The 17342-nt window shown below is 43.5% G+C and overlaps 1 protein-coding gene across 1 annotated transcript in view; it reads right to left on the bottom strand.

The window, feature by feature from the left end:
- Positions 1–17342, bottom strand: part of LOC116702471 (titin-like) — a 210852-nt gene that overhangs the window by 27823 nt on the left and 165687 nt on the right. The window contains 11 exon segments of the mRNA XM_032536680.1: positions 222–500; positions 1039–1434; positions 1533–1583; positions 4453–4497; positions 5421–5507; positions 5626–5739; positions 5914–5974; positions 9942–12574; positions 14092–15210; positions 16141–16572; positions 16976–17074. Of these exon segments, the coding sequence (XP_032392571.1) occupies positions 222–500; positions 1039–1434; positions 1533–1583; positions 4453–4497; positions 5421–5507; positions 5626–5739; positions 5914–5974; positions 9942–12574; positions 14092–15210; positions 16141–16572; positions 16976–17074 (5316 nt within the window).

Genomic DNA, 17342 nt, shown 5'->3' on the forward strand with positions numbered 1-17342 from the left:
TATCTATCTATCTATCTATCTATCTATCTATCTATCTATCTTGCGACAACAATCTATCTCTCTATCTCTCTATCTATCTATCTATCTCTCTATCTATCTATCTGTCTATCTATCTATCTCCCTATCTCTCTATCTCTCTATCTCTCTATCTCTCTATCTATCTATCTATCTCTCTATCCATCCAGTTTGGTAAGCCTGATTCCATGTTCTCTTCTTCTTACCGATGATTTTGACGCTGGTCGTGGTCTGGACGTCCTCCTGATTGGCCACTGCGCAGGTGTAGACGCCCGTGTCCTCCTCGGTGGTGTTCTGGATGGTCACGGCGTGCTGCATCCCGATGACGTTGATCTGGACCTTCCCGGCCTTCTTCTTCAGGACTTCCCCGTTCCTCTTCCATATCACATCCCTCTCCTTGTTCAGCTCGCAGGTCATGTACAGAGGCTGGCCCTTGAGGGCCGAGGTCTCTGGCTCCAGCTCCTTGATCCACTTCACTGGGAGCTCTGTGACAACATTAAGAGCCAATGAGCAATTTCACCGTTCTGCCCTCTCTAATGTAAAGTATTCGGGTCAAATTGACCCATTTCAAAGTTTTACAAGAAGAAAAATAGTACAAGCGACATTTTTTCTACCTGAAAATCAACGGCTGTATCTTATTTTCTAGGATAAACATATATTCCTGACTCAAGTCAGAACATTTTCTACTGGAAATTTCAATTTCTCGGCGGGAGTCATCCCAAAAGGATTAATAAAGAGAGTCTATGTCTTTAATTCTAGGTCTCTAGTCTAAGTCTAATTATAAGTCTCTAATTCTAATTCTAAGTCTCTAAGTGTAATTCTGAGTTTCTGAGTCTAAGTCTCTAAGTCTCTTAGTCTACGTCTCTAAGTCTAAGTCTCTAATTCTAAGTCTCTAAGTCTAAGTCTGACATATTGACAGTATATTAACATTAATGTTTACATAGGCTCATGAGGAACGTCTGGTCTCCATCACACCGAGTGTCTTTGGTGTTATTTTTAAGGGGGTAAAAAAAGATATAATACCTTCAACAATGAGCTTGGCTGTGCATGATATTTCCTTGCCGGCGTTCTTGGCGATACAGGTGTATTCACCGGTGTCGGACAACTGCACATCAATAATGTTCAACTTGCGATCTTTGCCGTCAGAAGTGAACTTGTGCTTGGGGCTCTCGCGCAGGTTACTGTCGGCCTTCATCCACGTGGTGATGGCGGTGGAGGGCGAGACCTCACACTCGAACATGGCAGACGAGCCGATGGACTCGGCTTCCTGCAGCACGATGTCCTGGATCTTCTTAATGAACTTCAGAGGCACGGCTTTAAGTTTGAATCCTCCGAAAGGCTCCTCTGGTGGTGTGGGGCCCCTTCCACCGGGCTTCAGTCCACGGCCCCGGCCTTCTCCAGGGGACGGGGTCTGCTTGGCTGAAATGACAAATTGGCGTCTTAATTTCAAGAGGGATTCTGTGGCATCACGACACAGGATGTAGACCTTGACAGGGTTTTCATGGCAACACACTTACGTTTCAGCCCTCGACCTCTACCTCTTCCTGCTTCTTCTGACGGTTGTCCCTCTGTTCAGAGATAAATCAAATTAATTTGCTGCACACACTGTAATCATATGTCAATGTTTTCATAAACATGCCAATGCTGGGAGATATGTAATGTAAAACATCGAATGGATAAGTGATGTGATAGCGATGGAATAAATGAAACGATTGAAACGAATGCAGACAGAACAATGGTGAATAATGTAAAATTGCAACTTTACAGCGATGTGGCATTTGCACCATGATGAGATGGAATAATGAATAGACATGTAAAGGTGAAGAACACATGGACTGACGGGAAGGACTTGATATTGAAATGGAAGACACATAACATAACAGACATGACAGCATGAATGAATGAATGAATATAAAGAGACAGTTTGACAAAAAGAATGATAACTAACATAAACACATGAAAAGACATGGCAGAAATCGCGTCATGATGAGGTGAAGCCCATTTAGATGGAGATGGAGGATGACGGTGGTAATGAGAGATTATTCAGGGCATGAAGGAAGGGTTTTTCTCGGCCATCACCCAACGAGTTAGGGGCCACCACCATCTCACCTCTCCTGGGCCCCCCTGGAGTCTCCAGGGCACCTTCCTCTCCTTCGCCCTCCCAGTCTTCGGAGCCGTAACTCTCCCTGGGAACCAGCTCCCAGCCCCAAGTCTCTTCTTCCTCTGGCTCAACGTCTTCCTCCCCTTGGAAGATCTCCTCCTCCGGCTGGGTGGCGACCTTATGCATCTGCACAGCTCCAGGAGAGACCTCCTTTGCCAGGGGAAGCTTCCCTTTACCAGGCGGTGCCGGTTCTGGAGCCTTCTCCTCGGGCGATGGCTTCTTTGGGACCTTTTTGAGAGTCACAGCTTCGATAGAGTCTCTTGGCGACACTGGTTTAATAACTCTTTTGAGTTTGTCAACACTCGGCGTCTTTTCAAGAGGTTCTTTCTCTGCAACTTTAGGAGATGGAGTCTTTTTCAGCTCCACCTTCTTGAGTTGCTCCAAAGGCTTCAGAGTCACTTCTTTCTCCTCTTTTGCTTTTGGTGTAACTCCCTTCTTCAGCTGCAAAGGTTTGGGCTCCTCAGATACCTGTTCAGGTTTCTTAACAGAAGGAGACACTGTCTTCTCTGCAGGAATTCCCTCCACCACCTTTGGCTTCTCCAGCTTTTTCTCTGCAGCTTCTGGGACCTCTGGTTTCTTCGGTCTAGCCTCTGGCTCTCGTTCTTTTGGTTTTTCTGGACTTGTGCGACGGCGTTGCAGGCCATCAATTGGCTTCTTCTCTTTCTCCTCTGATGGTTTCTTCTCTTGCTCTGCAGCCTCTATTGAAGGTCTGGAGAAGGGCTTCAGCTTGACGCTCTCCATCTCTTGTTCCTGTGTTGGGATCTTCTTCACCTTGGTGGGCGCTTTGACCTCCTCTGGCGCTTTCTCTGGAGCTTTCTTTTTATCTACAGGCTTTGGCAACTTTGCTGCTGGCTCCTTGACCTCTGGGGGAGGTGTCTCAGGTATCTTGGGAGGCTCTTTGGTTACCACCTCTTTGGGGGTCCTGTCTAGCTTCTGGAAAGGCACAGTGTCCCGGTCTGGTCTCTCCTTCTTGTCTTTTTCTGGTTCCTCAGCTGGTTTAACAGGCTTTTCAAAGGGTTTTAGTTTGACTACTTCTGGTTCAACTTCATCTGAGGGCAGTTGTTTCACTTTCTTCAAGCCTGCACCAGGCGGGGCGAGTTCTGGTTCCTTTGGTGCTTTGGGAGCTTTCTTCAGAGAAATCTTATCTTCTGGTTTCTCATCTTTGGGAATGGGTTTCTGGCGGGTCCACGCGTCTTTAGGAACTTCTTTCTGTTCCTCTTCTTTAGGCTTCACAGTTTCTGGCTTTTTCACCACATCTGCTTTCTCTCGAGGTTTTCTGTCCTCTGCAGGTCTCCTGGTGGCCACGGACATCTCGACAGCCTCTTCCCTATGCACCAACTCCTCAACGTTGAAGATCGTAGTCTTGGTGACCTTCTGAGGTTTCTCCTCTTCTTCAGCGTCTTTAGGAGGAACCGTAGGAATCTTCTTCAGTTTGATAATCTCCTGCTCCTCTTCCACTTGCTTCATGACTCTGGTGGTCTTCCTTAAAGTGGGAATCTCAAACGTCCCTTCCTCTTCAGTCTGAATTTTACCTTTTTTGTGCAGAAGTATTTCTGAGGTAACAAATGTTTGACATTACTTTTAGACACCGTGACACCACAATTTGTACAAACACACAGACAAGAAAAGACAACTTCCACCGAATACAACAGAAAAACATTTAATATTTTTTCACGTCATAATCCAGTTCTGTTAGTTCATTGGCCGCCTGACTGGGGTAGGTGTGCCATAGCTGTCACAGGGCTCAAAGTGAAAATGAAACAGAGGGGTCGGGTTTGGTCTGGGGCCATGTGTTGATGGAAAGGCTGTAGGAGAAGATTAGCATTTCCTGAGCTAATTGACGTTTCTTCCTATCAGGTTTATGTTTTGTTATGTCTGTGTTTTCAAAGTATAGCCGATGAAGCAGCGTGCAGGGTCGAAGGACACCGAGTAGGCCACCAACCCATTTTTCCCTTTATTCTCACGGCCCAGCAGTAAGCTCCTACTATAAGATGTGTGTGCACAACCCAGCTCTGTTGTAACACCTAGACAAAACGAGAACAAGCAGCTCCAGGGTGCAGTGATAATGTACATTTAAAATAAGTTATTTTAAATTGTAACAAGTCAGTCGGAGCTAATTATTGGTGAACTCCCTGCTTCTTTTTGAAACGTAAGCATGACCCCGGTGTAGCTCTTCGATTTTGGGGACGCTGTAGCAGAATCAGGAGGGGAACCTTTATAGCTTCTGAAAGTTGCTGTGTAGTGTGTGTAAAGTGAGACGTAATTGGTGCTCCTACCTTTCTTGGCTCCTCCCGGTGCTTGTACAGGACCCTTGGTTTCATCTAATACAGAAGTATAATTCAGAAAGTTGTTAATTAGGCCACTTAGTCAGCCATGAACAGTGAGAACACCTGTGACAATGTTGCCATCAAGCACATTCAGAAACAGTAAATTCTCTAATACAGAATGTGGTAATCCAATATCCCTGTTAAGTTGGAAGACTAGAAGATGTGTCCCACGTAAAGACAAAGAGCTCAGTGGAATTTAAGTTGTGTCCAAGGACGTGCATGCTTTTGTTGGATTCATTTAAGAATACAACAAACAGGACACACAACATGAACAACAGTGCAACACCCCGGTGCAGGATTGTATTGCTGCTGACAGTCATACGGACCAGGGTAACCAGGGTTACCAGGGTTACCAGGGTAACCAGACTGACAAACACATCAACAACAGTCAAAACACAAAGTGGGCGGATGTACAGTTAAAGATGCCCTGCCACACCAAACAGTTTCTACTTGCATAATTTGAAATCTGTCAGGTCCTTATGTGTGTTTGTATGTGTGTGTGTGTGTATGTGTGTGTGTATGACTGTGTATGTGTGTGTGTGTGTGTGTGTGTGTGTGTGTGTGTGTGTGTGTGTGTGTGTGTGAGCTCTAGCCACTGAAAAGAAATGAGAGGAGAAATCAGACCACTCACAACAACTGGTCAGTCTGGCGTCATGTTGCCTGAGCTCATTACTATTCATGAGCTGGGTAAAGGATGCTGATAGCCAGGCTCTCATTGGCCAGCTGCTAGCCAATCAGAGTCCAGCAGCTTAGCTTAGTTGATTATTAATGACAGACATTACCACAAAGTCATGAGATACGTGTGGCAGGGCACCTTTAGCATGTTCAGTGATGATATAAGATGTGAAAAGATGGAAAGAACAATATAAAACCTTCAAAAAAGATATTTCAATGTCAAGTTCATCAGACACCTCTACCTGTCTCAGGAACTACGGTTGGTTTTTCTTTTTCCACGACCTTCTTGGATGGTTCTTCAGCCTTAACAACAGGCTTTGGCTTGGTCACTTCAGGTGTGAAAAAGAAGTAATTGAAGTATTGTAAGGTATCTAGTATCTAGTATCAAACACACTATCTTCCTTAAAATGCACAAGCTCTCTGATTGTTTTTTTTTTGTCTGGATACCTGGCTTTGGTTCTTCTTGAGGAGCGATTTCTTTCTCCAACTTCTTGGTTTTGTCAGTGACTTCAGGCCTTTTAGCCGCTTCTTGAACCTTTACAGCAGCCTGTGGTTTGCTCTCTTCAAACACAAGGTACACAGGGCATTGAACAGAACGCTCTCCACTACAATCAAGATCTTAGAGAAGAAAGGTTCATGTTGTTCTGTGACATTCTTTTACGAATGCCTTTCAGTAAACGCTCACACAGGAACATACAGACAAACACAAAACACATCTCAAAGAGAAGTTGTTACCTTCTAGAGGAGCAGCTGGCTTTACCAGCGCTTCTTTGCCTTGTGGTGGAGACTCCTTGTCCTTCACAGGAACTTGAAAATGAAATTACACGACAATCAGTACCTCACTAAGACTGATGGGGTGAGCACTGATTCATGCAAAGACAAACCAGAGAACAAAGATCCACAATGGAACCTGTTCCACGCTTTCTCTCGATACACAAAGCTACAGTGAAACATAACGGACACAACAAACAGAATTAGAAGAAAATGATGAGAAGAAACCAAGAGCCTGTCTCATTCGACAGCACGGCGGTTCGTCTCGATATTAAAGAGTACAGTTTGTGCAGAAACACAATGGGTGACATGACATGAGATCCTCTTGGAATGACCACGACAAAGAGGTATGAAGCAGAGAAATCCTTAAGAGGGTGACTACGAGGTGGTGCAGAGCGATGCTTGGTGCTCAGATCAAACAACACGTGCTCGGTGACACATAACATTTTTCCTTCTCTACCTCTGGAAGACTCTTGAAGGGCGACATGTTCGTTCCCTTCTGGCTGCAAAGACACAGCTCTGGTTTCAGAGATGGACTCCTGAGCTTCTTTATCCTTTATGGTTTCGACTTCCTGAGGACTTATGTATCGGACGTCTGTTTTCAGACAAGACTGCTCGACTTGGGATTCTAATTTCTTGGTGGCACCTTCTCCACATTCGGGAGGGTCTGCAGTCTTTTTCTGAGCCATCTTTGGTTTGATCTGACCTGTTACTGATGGTTGTCTGACTCTGAGCTCATGCAAAGGCATTACACCGATATCAGCTTTTGATTCTGTCGTAGCAGCTTTGTATTTATCAGAACTCTTTGCTGCATCGACTGTCTCTTGGTACTTTCCCTCAGATATATTCTGATCTTGTGGGATTTGTTCTCGTCCAATGGCTTTTACATCTGGTTTTACTCTATCATTAAAGAGCAGCCCTTCACCTTGTTCCTGTCTTATTTTAATTCCCTCAACAGAAGAAATTGGGGGCCCAGGAGAGGTGGTATGGCGGTGGTCCCCAACACTGACTGTTTTTGGCCTTTCTTCATCCCTAAAGTCTTCATCAGCTGACATACTAGTTGTTCTATTGTCCTCTTTTGTTGTGATTGTTCCTTTAATAATTTCTCTTTCAGTCTTTTCTTCTAGTCCATCAACTGTTATAAGCAAGTCTTTAGCTGTCACCTGAGTTGCAGGCGTTAATGCAACTTGTCTTTCAAGGTGTTCCAGCTTTATTGGTGTTCCTTCAGTAGGACTGGCTCTTGCTATTTTATCTTTAACCGTGACTATCTTTGACTGAATTTCTTTTACAGTAACATCGGATCTATCACTTTCATGCATAGTCTGTTTTGGCATCTCTCCAACAGCTTCTCCAGTTCTGGAGCATTTGTCCGAAGTAGCTTGGCTTTGATGTAAGACTTTATTGGGCAACTTTTCTTGGGTTGATTCAACTTGAGCAGTTTTGTCACTAAGTATTTCAATCTTGGACTTGCTGTCTTCAGTTTGATCTATCTCCTCTCTGTTATCAGCTCTGGATTTGTCTTTCTTTAAAGACTTGGACGCCTCCGATTTGTATGCCTCAGTTTTTCCTGATGTAATGTCCTGTGCTAGATCGTCGGGGGAAATATAGCTTTTTGGAGCGTCTAATATAATATCTTGTTCTCTCACAATCAATGGTTTTTCATATGCAACATCCATTACAGGTGTCCTTGGAGATCTTTCTATTTGTTTTTGCTTTGGTTCAACATTCGAAGCAACATGGAGAAAACTCTCAACTGTTTCAATTTCAGACTGAATTCCTTCCACTGTAACCTGTCCTGGGTCTTTTCGGGGGTCCGGTTTTTTTTTGCGATCATATTTAACTTCTTCATGCCTGGGTGAACGGTCTCTAACAACTACTGTTTTCACCTCTTCTCCTACCAATGGTTCTGGAGTCTTTTGGTGAGAAACGGCTGATGCTTCTGCCTTTTGTTGAGTTTGTTTCTGGTTTGTTGTTGTATTGTCTACAGATGCCGTTTTGTCCATTTTAAATTGACTTTTGTCTCCTTTTAACTGTGGACCTTTATCTGCAATCTCTTGTCTTTCAGCTAAAACCTCCAACCTTTCCTTGTCTGACTCTGGACTTGGTGAATGTCTTGAAAGAGAAACCTTTCTGTATTCATGAACATCCTCTTTTCTTGATGCAATGTCTTGTACAAGCTTGTCAGGTATCATACGTCTTTGAAGGATTTCTGATCTAACATCTCCATCTTTAGCTATGTCATTTCTTTTCTCTGCAATCTCCATCACAGGTGCAGCTGAAATTGTTCTTTCAACTTGTTCCCGTTTTGTTTCTGTTATTTCAAATGGAGTCACGCTACCGTAATCATCTCTAACTGTCTCGGGCAGCACTTCTTCAAGAGAGATTCTTGCAACTTCGTCTAACTTCTGTCCTCCCTGTTTCAGGGATTTCTTTGACTGAGTGTCTTTAATCTCTGTGTCTGTTACAAAAGTCTTTATTTCACTTTGCTTCTGTCTGGTTTTTATCTCTCCAGCTGGAAGAACTTTAGTGGGAATTAGTTTTTCTGGAGCTTCTTGCTCCACCAGAGACTGTTGATACATTACTTCTGGGTAGGATGCAACTGAGGCCTTTCTTTCTATTTGTCCCTGTCTTTCATGCAATTCCTCTATAAAGGGAGAAAGCTTCTCTGTTTGACGTTGAACTACGTCTACTTTTGACATAACTTCTTCAACTGTAATGTTTTTCCTGTCCGTTAAAGACTCCGTTCTCTTTGGAAAAGTGTCATCTGACTTATAAATGTTCTCTTTTCTTGACGTAATATCTTTTACTAGCTTATCAGGAAGGACATGTCTTTGGAGAGCGTCTGATTTGATGTCTCCTTCTGTCACTATCAGAGACCTTTCAGATGCGACCTCCATCACAGGCGCCACTGAAAACTTCATTTCAACTTGTTCCTGTTTTGTTTCTGTGACTTCAAATGGAGTAACACTACCATATTCATCTTTTACTACGACCGTCTTGGACTGTACTTCTTCAAAGGTAGGTTTGGTACTCGGGCCTGTTTTTGAGATGCTTTTCTCTTTTAGGGATTTCTTTGTCTGGACATCTTCAATTGTGAACTTCTGCAATTCTGTTTCGGTTTTGTCTTTCTTTTGTGAAATGTGCTCAGACTCTTCTGTCGCCTCGAAGGCATCTTTTCCCATTACAGGATAAACTGCTGTCTTTGTAACTTGTTGTGTCCATCTGCTTTTCATCTCTTCAGCTGGAACTGAACCAACTGTGGTGATTTTGTCCCTTCCTGGAAGTTTTTCTACCAAGGGTTGTTCATGTCTAACTTCTGGCTTGGCTGCACCTGAAAACTTCCTTTCAGTTTTCTTTACTTTGTCTTTAACAATGTCTTCCTTGGTTTTGGTTTGCGTATCTCGGATATCTGTGGAAGAATCTGATATAGCATCTACATCTTTCACTATCTGAGATATTTCAACGGCAGTCGCGGGTGCCACTGAAGACTTTCTTTGAGCTTGTTCCTGTTTTGTGTCCATAACTTCCAGTGGAGTAACTCGGGCGTATTCATCTTTAATGAACTGGATCTCTGCAGCTGGTCTTTCTCTAGGCCTGTCTCGCAGAGCTGAGTTCTCTCTTTTGATTTGTGATGCCTCGACAGTTGGAGGAACTTTCCTAGTCTCAGCTTTGCTTGCATAACCTTTGATCTTCTGAGTTTTTTGGTAAATATCATCTCCTCCTTGCATCTCAGGTATAACTTCTGCCTTTGGTTCAGTTTTTTCCTCCCTTGTTTTCTTCTTTTTGTCTGTTTTGTCTCTCTTTGTCCCTCCTTTCAACTGAATTTCTTCCCCGATCTCCGCGGTCTTCTCTTCTCTCTTCGTCACTGATATGTCTCTCTCTGGATGAATGGTTTCAAATTGACTGATGTCTGCCTTTTCTGTGTCTCTGTCCTTAAAGGTTCTTTCACTTCCAGCATGTTTTTCTGGAGCATCGGCCTTTGCACAGGTTACCTTAGGCTCAGTTGCCTCCGAGGCAGTGCTGTGAATTTGTTCCTGTCTTTTTAGGCTCTTCTTTTCTACGTTAGCCATTTTGTCTGCATTCATTTTAACTGGGACTAAGTTGGACCTGATTTCTTCAACAGCCATCTCTCTTTCTTCTCTCAAAGAAAGGTCTTTGACCACATCGTCACATGAGATCATCTGATGTGGAACATCTGCAGCTTTGTCTTTTATCACGGGTACCACTGAAGATATTATCTCAACCTCCTCTTCATCATCTGTAGCTGTGGCCTGGACATCTTCAACTCTCATCTTTTTAGATTTGGCTAACTTTATATCTTTCTGTGCTTCTTTCTTATGAGAAAGTGGCTCTGATATATCACCTTTGACTGTTTCCTCAGGCCCAAGTTTCTTTGCATCATCTTGCTCCTGTTGTGTTTTCTTGACTTCAGTCAGGGGTGGGTGGTCTTTTTTGTCTTTAATTGGGACAACGTCCACCTGAAATTGAACTCCAGTCTTTGGTAACTTCTGAAATCTCTTTATCTGTGGAGTTCCTTCCTTAGAGAAGCCATGTTCAGACGTTTGAGTAAACTCACTCTTCGGTACTTCTTCATCTGAAACTTTTCCTTTAATTTGTTTCGGGGTTTTTGGTTTCACTTTTACAATTTCATCCTCAAGGGTGATACATTTTGAAGGGACTTGTTCATCTGCAGCCTCTTCAGTGTCGGCTAATTTGTGTCTTCTCTCTTTCAGGGACATCGGCCCCTTTGGAGAAATACCGTCAGCCACATGCATTTCCTCACCAACTACTGTAAAGTTGGACTCTCCGATCTCGACAACATTTTCTGGAGCATCTATAACTTCCAGTTCTTTAGTCCGGTCCATTAAAGGTGCGACTAAGACGTTTCTTTCGATCTGTTCCTGTGTTGTTTTTGTTGCTTTAAGAGGTTTAACTTTAAAGGTTTTATCTTGAACTGTGCTGACCTTTAGCTGATCATGTTCAACCATAATCTCTTGAGGCTTCTGCTGCCGTCCTTGTGGAGACACCGACTCTGTGGCATCAATTTTCTCCTCAAACTCAACATGCTTTGGGCCGGTTGTTTTAGTTTTTACATGTTTTTCAGGTGCACCATCTTTAATGGGAGTCACTGTTTGAGGTATATCCTTAACTGGGACAGACTTTGAAGGGACTTCTTCAACTGCAGCCTCTTCAGTGTCGGCTAACTTGTGTCTTCTCTCCTTCCGGGACATGGGTACCTTTGGAAGAATATCGTCTGCCACATGCATTTCCTCATCAACTACTGGAAAGTCAGTCTCTCCGATCTCTACAACATTTTCTGGAGCATCTATAACTTCCAGTTCTTTAGTCTGCTCCATTAAAGGTGTGACTAAGACGTTTCTTTCAATCTGTTCCTGTGTTGTTTTTGTTGCTTTAAGAGGTGTAACTTTAAAGGTTTTATCTTGAACTGTGCTGACCTTTAGCTGATCATGCTCAACTATTATCTCTTGTGGAGTTTTATTAATCATCTCTTTCTGGACCTCGTCAGCTTTGCCCTTGATTGGCTTCTGCTGTCTCTGGTTTTGAGGAACGGCCCCTGGCTTTTCCTTCTCCTCCATCGAACGCTTTCTTAAAACTTTCTTTGGCTTTGTGTTCATCTCCTCAGTGGGAACCCTTTCCTCTCTGGCATCCGACTCAACATCTCCAGATTCAAGTGCTTCTTCTCCTCTGTCAGCTGTGACTGGTTTTAACTGAACGTCTTTACCTTTAGTCTCTTCAGTTTTGGTTAACATTGGCTCTTTTTTCTCAACGACAGGGGTAGTTGATGCTTTACTTTCAGTCCGTCCTGGTCTTGGCTTTGTCTTCCCAGTTTGAGGAGGAACAGTGTGATTATCTTCAGCTTTGACCATCTCTGGCTGGTCGTTTGGTTGGATCTGGTCTTCTCCTTTCACCGTATATTGTTGACGGGTATAATCTAGCTTTGTTCGATGTGGCTCAGATTTAACAGAGGACTGTTTTTCAATCTGTTCTTGTCTTGGTTTTGTCTTTTCTTTTGCACTAACGTGGACATCTGCTGCCTTGAACTGGTCCTCATCTTCCACCGCGGTCTGCCGTCTCACTTTCTGAGCGCCGTCTCTCTTTAGAGTCCTGCTCTTTGATAAGGTTCCAGTTTTTTGAAGGTTTTCCTCTGGCATCAATACGGGATCTTTGACTTCTATCCCAGGATGAGCCGGCATCTCTGGGTCGAGTTTCAACCCTGTTGTTCCTTCCATTGGACGGACTTTGACCAGTTTGTCTTCAGGTGTAACTACTTTGGACAACATTGAGTTGGGCAGAAGCTCTCTGGTTGACTTTTCTACAGTTAAAGCTAAGTCCTTTCCTTCCTTTCTTTCCTGTTCTTCCTGTTTCATGTCTCGATCTTTTTCTGTGACTGCCTTCAAATCAAATTCTACGTCTCCTGCAGTTTGTCCCCTTTGTCTGGAAGCTCGTATTTTCCCTTTATAAACGTCCTCAGCTTTCTGTAATTTGTCAGGTAGTCCTACATCTCCTCCAACATCGGTTTTATTGACGTTTCCAAGCACGTCTTCCTTCAGTAACTCTTCACCTGGGACAGCTTTAGTCCGTTCCTGGACATCTGGTTTCTCGTCTAATGTTTTTAATTTCAAAGATTGCCCTTTGCCCTTTTGCATTTCTTTCTTTTGAGTACCTTTATTCACTGCAGACTGAATTTCTTTAATCTTTTGTTCAGCTTCAAGTGAAATATTTGACGGTTTCTCTTTTTTCTCAGCCAATTCCCTTTCTTGTTCTAGTCTGATTGGTTTCTTGGCTAATGATTCCTGTCTGACAGACTCTGGTGCATGCAGCTTTTCCTCTGTGTCCTCAGATTCAACTACTCTAGGTTTGGGCCATTCCTTTCCTATTGGTTGAAAACGCTCCGAAGAATCAGTTTCTTGTGTCTTTGGGGTTATTTCAATATTGTCAGCCTCTAAAAGTTGTTCTTGATCAGTTTGTCTTAATTTCCTCTGGAGATTGGCTTCTTCTAAAGACGTTTTGTCTGTAAAACCAACTTTAGGTTTTCCGAGTGATAATTTATCTTTAAGTCCCTGTGTGATAACACCTGTCTTCCCAACGTTCCCAGAAACAGCTTTGCTCGAACTTTCTGGCCTCTCAGATTGTCTTTCTGGGCTTTGAGAAGCTTCTTTATGCTCTTTCGTAACTTGTTTTGTGTCTTTTATTCCTACGCTTGCTGTTGGATACTCTGTTTTTTGCACAGAAAGCTCTTTTTCTTTGGCAGGTTCATGCTGAACTGCCACCACCTTTTTCCTCTTTGACTCACTTCCTGTCAAGATGAGCTTTTCTTTACTTTCTGGCAATACTCTAGTTTTAAAAGCCGTGGTCTTTAAACCATCAGTAACAGACACATCACCACTGATTTCAGACACTTTATCAGGTTCTTCCATCGCGGTTGAAGTCTCTTCTCGCCACAAAGATTTAACACTTTCTATTTCATCCATTGGTGCTTCAACCTTTTCTCTTTCCACGACCAACGTCTCTGCAGAGGAAGAAATTTCCTCCGGTACCAAATTGGTCTGAACTCGGGCTCTTTTCTCAGCCTTTAAAAGGCCGACAGTTGCCGCTTGAGGGTGGAAGATTTTAAGAGAAAGCACCATGCAGCGGTGCCAAGAGATTAGGAAACAAACAAAAAAACACAGACAAAGACATTTGGAGTTACAGAAGACAAACAGAGATAATAAGAAGAAGCAGCTGACAGGTAAAGGTGCTGATGTACCTATCGCTGCTCGCTTTCCTTTCGTGTCGACTCGTGTTTCTGGAGACAAAACGGCAGGAATCGTCATGGGAACCGCCTCCACCTCGACTTCTGCTTCTTTAAAGAATAATCAGGTTTTGCTTAAGATATTAACATTTTAGAAAAGAAAGAAGACATAAAACCACAAAGGGATGCAAAAACCAAGGGATAGACAAACAGTTTCATTTGAAGACCGTGGGTCCTAAAACGAACATGAGACATTAATAAATAAGAGACTGAGGCTGAAATGAAGACACCTGCTGATTGGCCAAGATTTGGAAAGAAAAAAGAACAGAAGCAGCATCCAAAGAGTTAAAGATGTAAATGGATCATGATGTGAGACGCTGTCTCTGTACCTCTGGAGGCTGTTGGGGACGGCGGCGTCCTTCTCTCTGTAATCTCAGATCTTTGTCCTTCCGTCTTTTCAGTTTCGACTCTCTGAGGACGGACGTCTTTGGATTCCTCTTTCTTCTTTTGGGGTTCAGCATCAGTCTCCTGATCGACTGCTTTTGGCTTCCGGAGCTCGATATCTGTCACCGACTCCTTCGGCTTCACCGTTGCCTCTTTAGCTTTTGGTTTTTCAGACATTTTCTCCTCTTTTGTATCAATTTTCTCATCGGATTTTAGCTTCTTTTCAACTAGCTCAGGTTTCTTTTTGGATGAACTGGTTTCATGACTTTTTGTTTTCGGAAATGACTCTTCTATCTTTCCTTGGGTTACCTGTCTGTCTTTACCTGGAACGTCTCTCTGCAGGATACTAACGTCTGTAATCTCCTCAATTTGGTATCTTTCTTCTGGAATATCTGAATCTATCTCAACCGAGTCTGTCGAAGCCTTTCCTCTAATTTCCATCGTTTGAGTTAATTTTCTTGCGTCCGTGCTGAACACCACTGCTTTATTTTGATCTGCATCGGTCCCTGATTGGCTCCTTTCTTTCACTAACTTGATTTCTTGGACTGTTTCCTCAGCTTTCCTGGCTTCCTGTTGTCTCTCTTTGCTTTCTGTTTTAATGCTCATCTCTTTCCCCTGTTTGACTCTAGTTTCCTGTTTGGGACGGTGTCTCTCGTCTGGCGGCTGTCTCCCTGCTTCGCTGTCTTTCCTCTGATCTCTAGTTTCAGACGGTGCCTCGATTAAATCGTCCTCTCCGATCTTTTGTCTCCGATGCGTTGAGACCTCCCTATCCCTGTCGGATTCAGACTCCCGGACAACGGTTTCTTGTGTTATCTGGACTTGAGTGAACCTGGAGTCAGTAACAGATATCTCGCCTCTCAGTCCAGACTTTCTATCCCTCGCTTTGTCTGCTGTACTCGAGATCTCTACGTCCGATAGGGACGTGATCGTCTGGCCCAGACGCAGAAACGCTTCGTGTTCTTCCGCCACTTTTTCGTGTTCCCACACCTCCTCCATCACGTAATCCACTTCCTGCATCTTCTGAGCTCCTTTTCGTTGCTCGATCTTGACGAGACTCGGCGTCGCTGGAGGTTTTTTTAAGAGTAGTTGAAGAAGAGGCGTCATGCGGCGGCGCCAAGAGGTGACGACACAAACACAAAGACAAAGCATTAGAAAGAGTTAGAGGAGAGACAACATGGGAGTCATGCTGGGGTTAAAGACTAAGATGCTGATACAGGACTCCATCTGGCCTGGTTCAGGGGCCGGTACCTGGTTCTGGACGAGAAACCTTTTCCTCCGGCTCAACCTCCGAGGGACGAATCTTCTCCATCGTCTTAGTTTGTGTTTCTTAGTTTTAAAGAATGGAAGAATGGGTTTTGAATCCAAGACGGTGCGTGAGATCGTAACGAGATGATTTATAAAAGAAGAGAGGGTTCGACATTTAACAAACAAACAGGGAAAACATGGAGAAGACAACACAAGAAATCAAGAAATAAGAGACCAAAGAGTGTAAGATATTAAAAGATCTTAACGAATCGGCAACAGTTCAGTCTGTGACTAGTATGGATGGATGGATGGAACATTTACTTCCATTTTGGGGGTTATATTCATATCATTTGAAAAACTTGGGTGTTATATAAAGATTGCTTTAGTTTTCAGACTAAACTTTGACATGAACCAGTCTCAACATCCTCTGATCTTAAACAGTAGTCAACGTAATTCAAAACTTTTATTTCAAACTCAAAAAATAAGGTTTTATGTCATTTAAATTAAGTTTATTGACCGTAAAAAAGGGACAAAAATATTTACAAAAGCCAAAAAAAAGGTAAATTTCATTTTTCAAGTTCATGGTCGACGGGTTATTTGTCATTTTGCACAATGACCCAAATCCAGCATGTGATTTTGGTTGTGTGTACAGATGTGTGTGTGTAACAGGGACTGGACTGTTGCCGATCGCTCTCATGCAAGAAGGAGACACAGAGGGACAGAAAGAGTGGACGTGGGCCTCGGTGTACCTTCAGGACGATGTCCTCCTGTCTCTCTTTGAGCTTCAGGCAACGTCTCGGGTCTCTTATCTACAGAGACCTTGTCTCTTTGTTTTTTAGAAACCAGTTCAGGTTCTAGTTCCTCAGGAGTCTGGTCTGCAGACACCTTGGGGGGTACTGCTACCCTCTCGGGAAGACCGTCCTCTGCTAACTTCCTCTCCACCCGTCTTTCTGGATCTTTCTCGGGTAATTTTTCGGGCACCCTCTTTGGAGTTTCCTCCATTTTTGTCTCAGGTGCCGGGACTTTCGCCTCGGCTTTCCCTGCACGCTGTCTCGCAGGAGCTGCTCGGGGTATTTCATCAGTCTCCGACACAACTACCCCTTCCAACTCCTTCAGGGGTATTTGTTCAGGCACTTCTCCAGGTCTGAGTTTAGATTTGGGCGCCAAAGCTTTAAGAGGGTCTGACACAAAAAACATGCAAGACATGACTGGAAAGATTTGGAAAATGTGCTAGCGCACAAATGAAGATGCAATCAAACACACCGGGGGGGGCGCCATTTTACTCAGTTACCCTTCTTAAAAGTTAATTTTATTGGAAAGAGTTTATTAATAGTTAATAAGCTGTTGGTCCTTGCCCATTTATTTATTTTTGTCTTTAGGATACATTTTTTTTATATTTTAACTCATTGTTTCATTGTTGGCGCCAAAACATCAACGGGAATTATCCTCTGCGAATCAGAAAATCTGTTTCCATATCACTTATTCCGGTAATCTGGTAAACACCCCCCCCCCCCCCCCCCCGCTTGTTTAAAACAGACTTGGAGGACCACAAACAGAGGGAAAGACCCACAGGACTAAAAGTACCTCTCTCTCTCTTAGCTGACTCTTCCTCGGGAGGAGCGACGGCAGCCTCTGGTTTCTTGGCTGCTTTTGGAAGATCGGGTGTTTTTTCCTCCACGGGAACTTTAAAGAATATGTCATTCACACATATTAGAGGCTTCTCAATGAATGTAAGCTGAGCAGTGCTGTTAAGAGACACTCTATCGAGTGCAAGACGAGGACAACTCGACAAACATGGCGTGCAGCCCCATCGTAACATCCCAGTAACCAAAGTTAGACACAACCAAATCCACAGAGGTTGAAGAGAATTTAAGATGTGAGAGTTATGGTTTGACGGGTTATGGTGAAGATGAAGAAAAGTCAATAAACACTCATGAAACATCACTCCGGA

Source organism: Etheostoma spectabile, chromosome 2 (assembly GCF_008692095.1).
Source record: "Etheostoma spectabile isolate EspeVRDwgs_2016 chromosome 2, UIUC_Espe_1.0, whole genome shotgun sequence".
In the NCBI taxonomy this organism is placed as follows: Eukaryota; Metazoa; Chordata; class Actinopteri; order Perciformes; family Percidae; genus Etheostoma; species Etheostoma spectabile.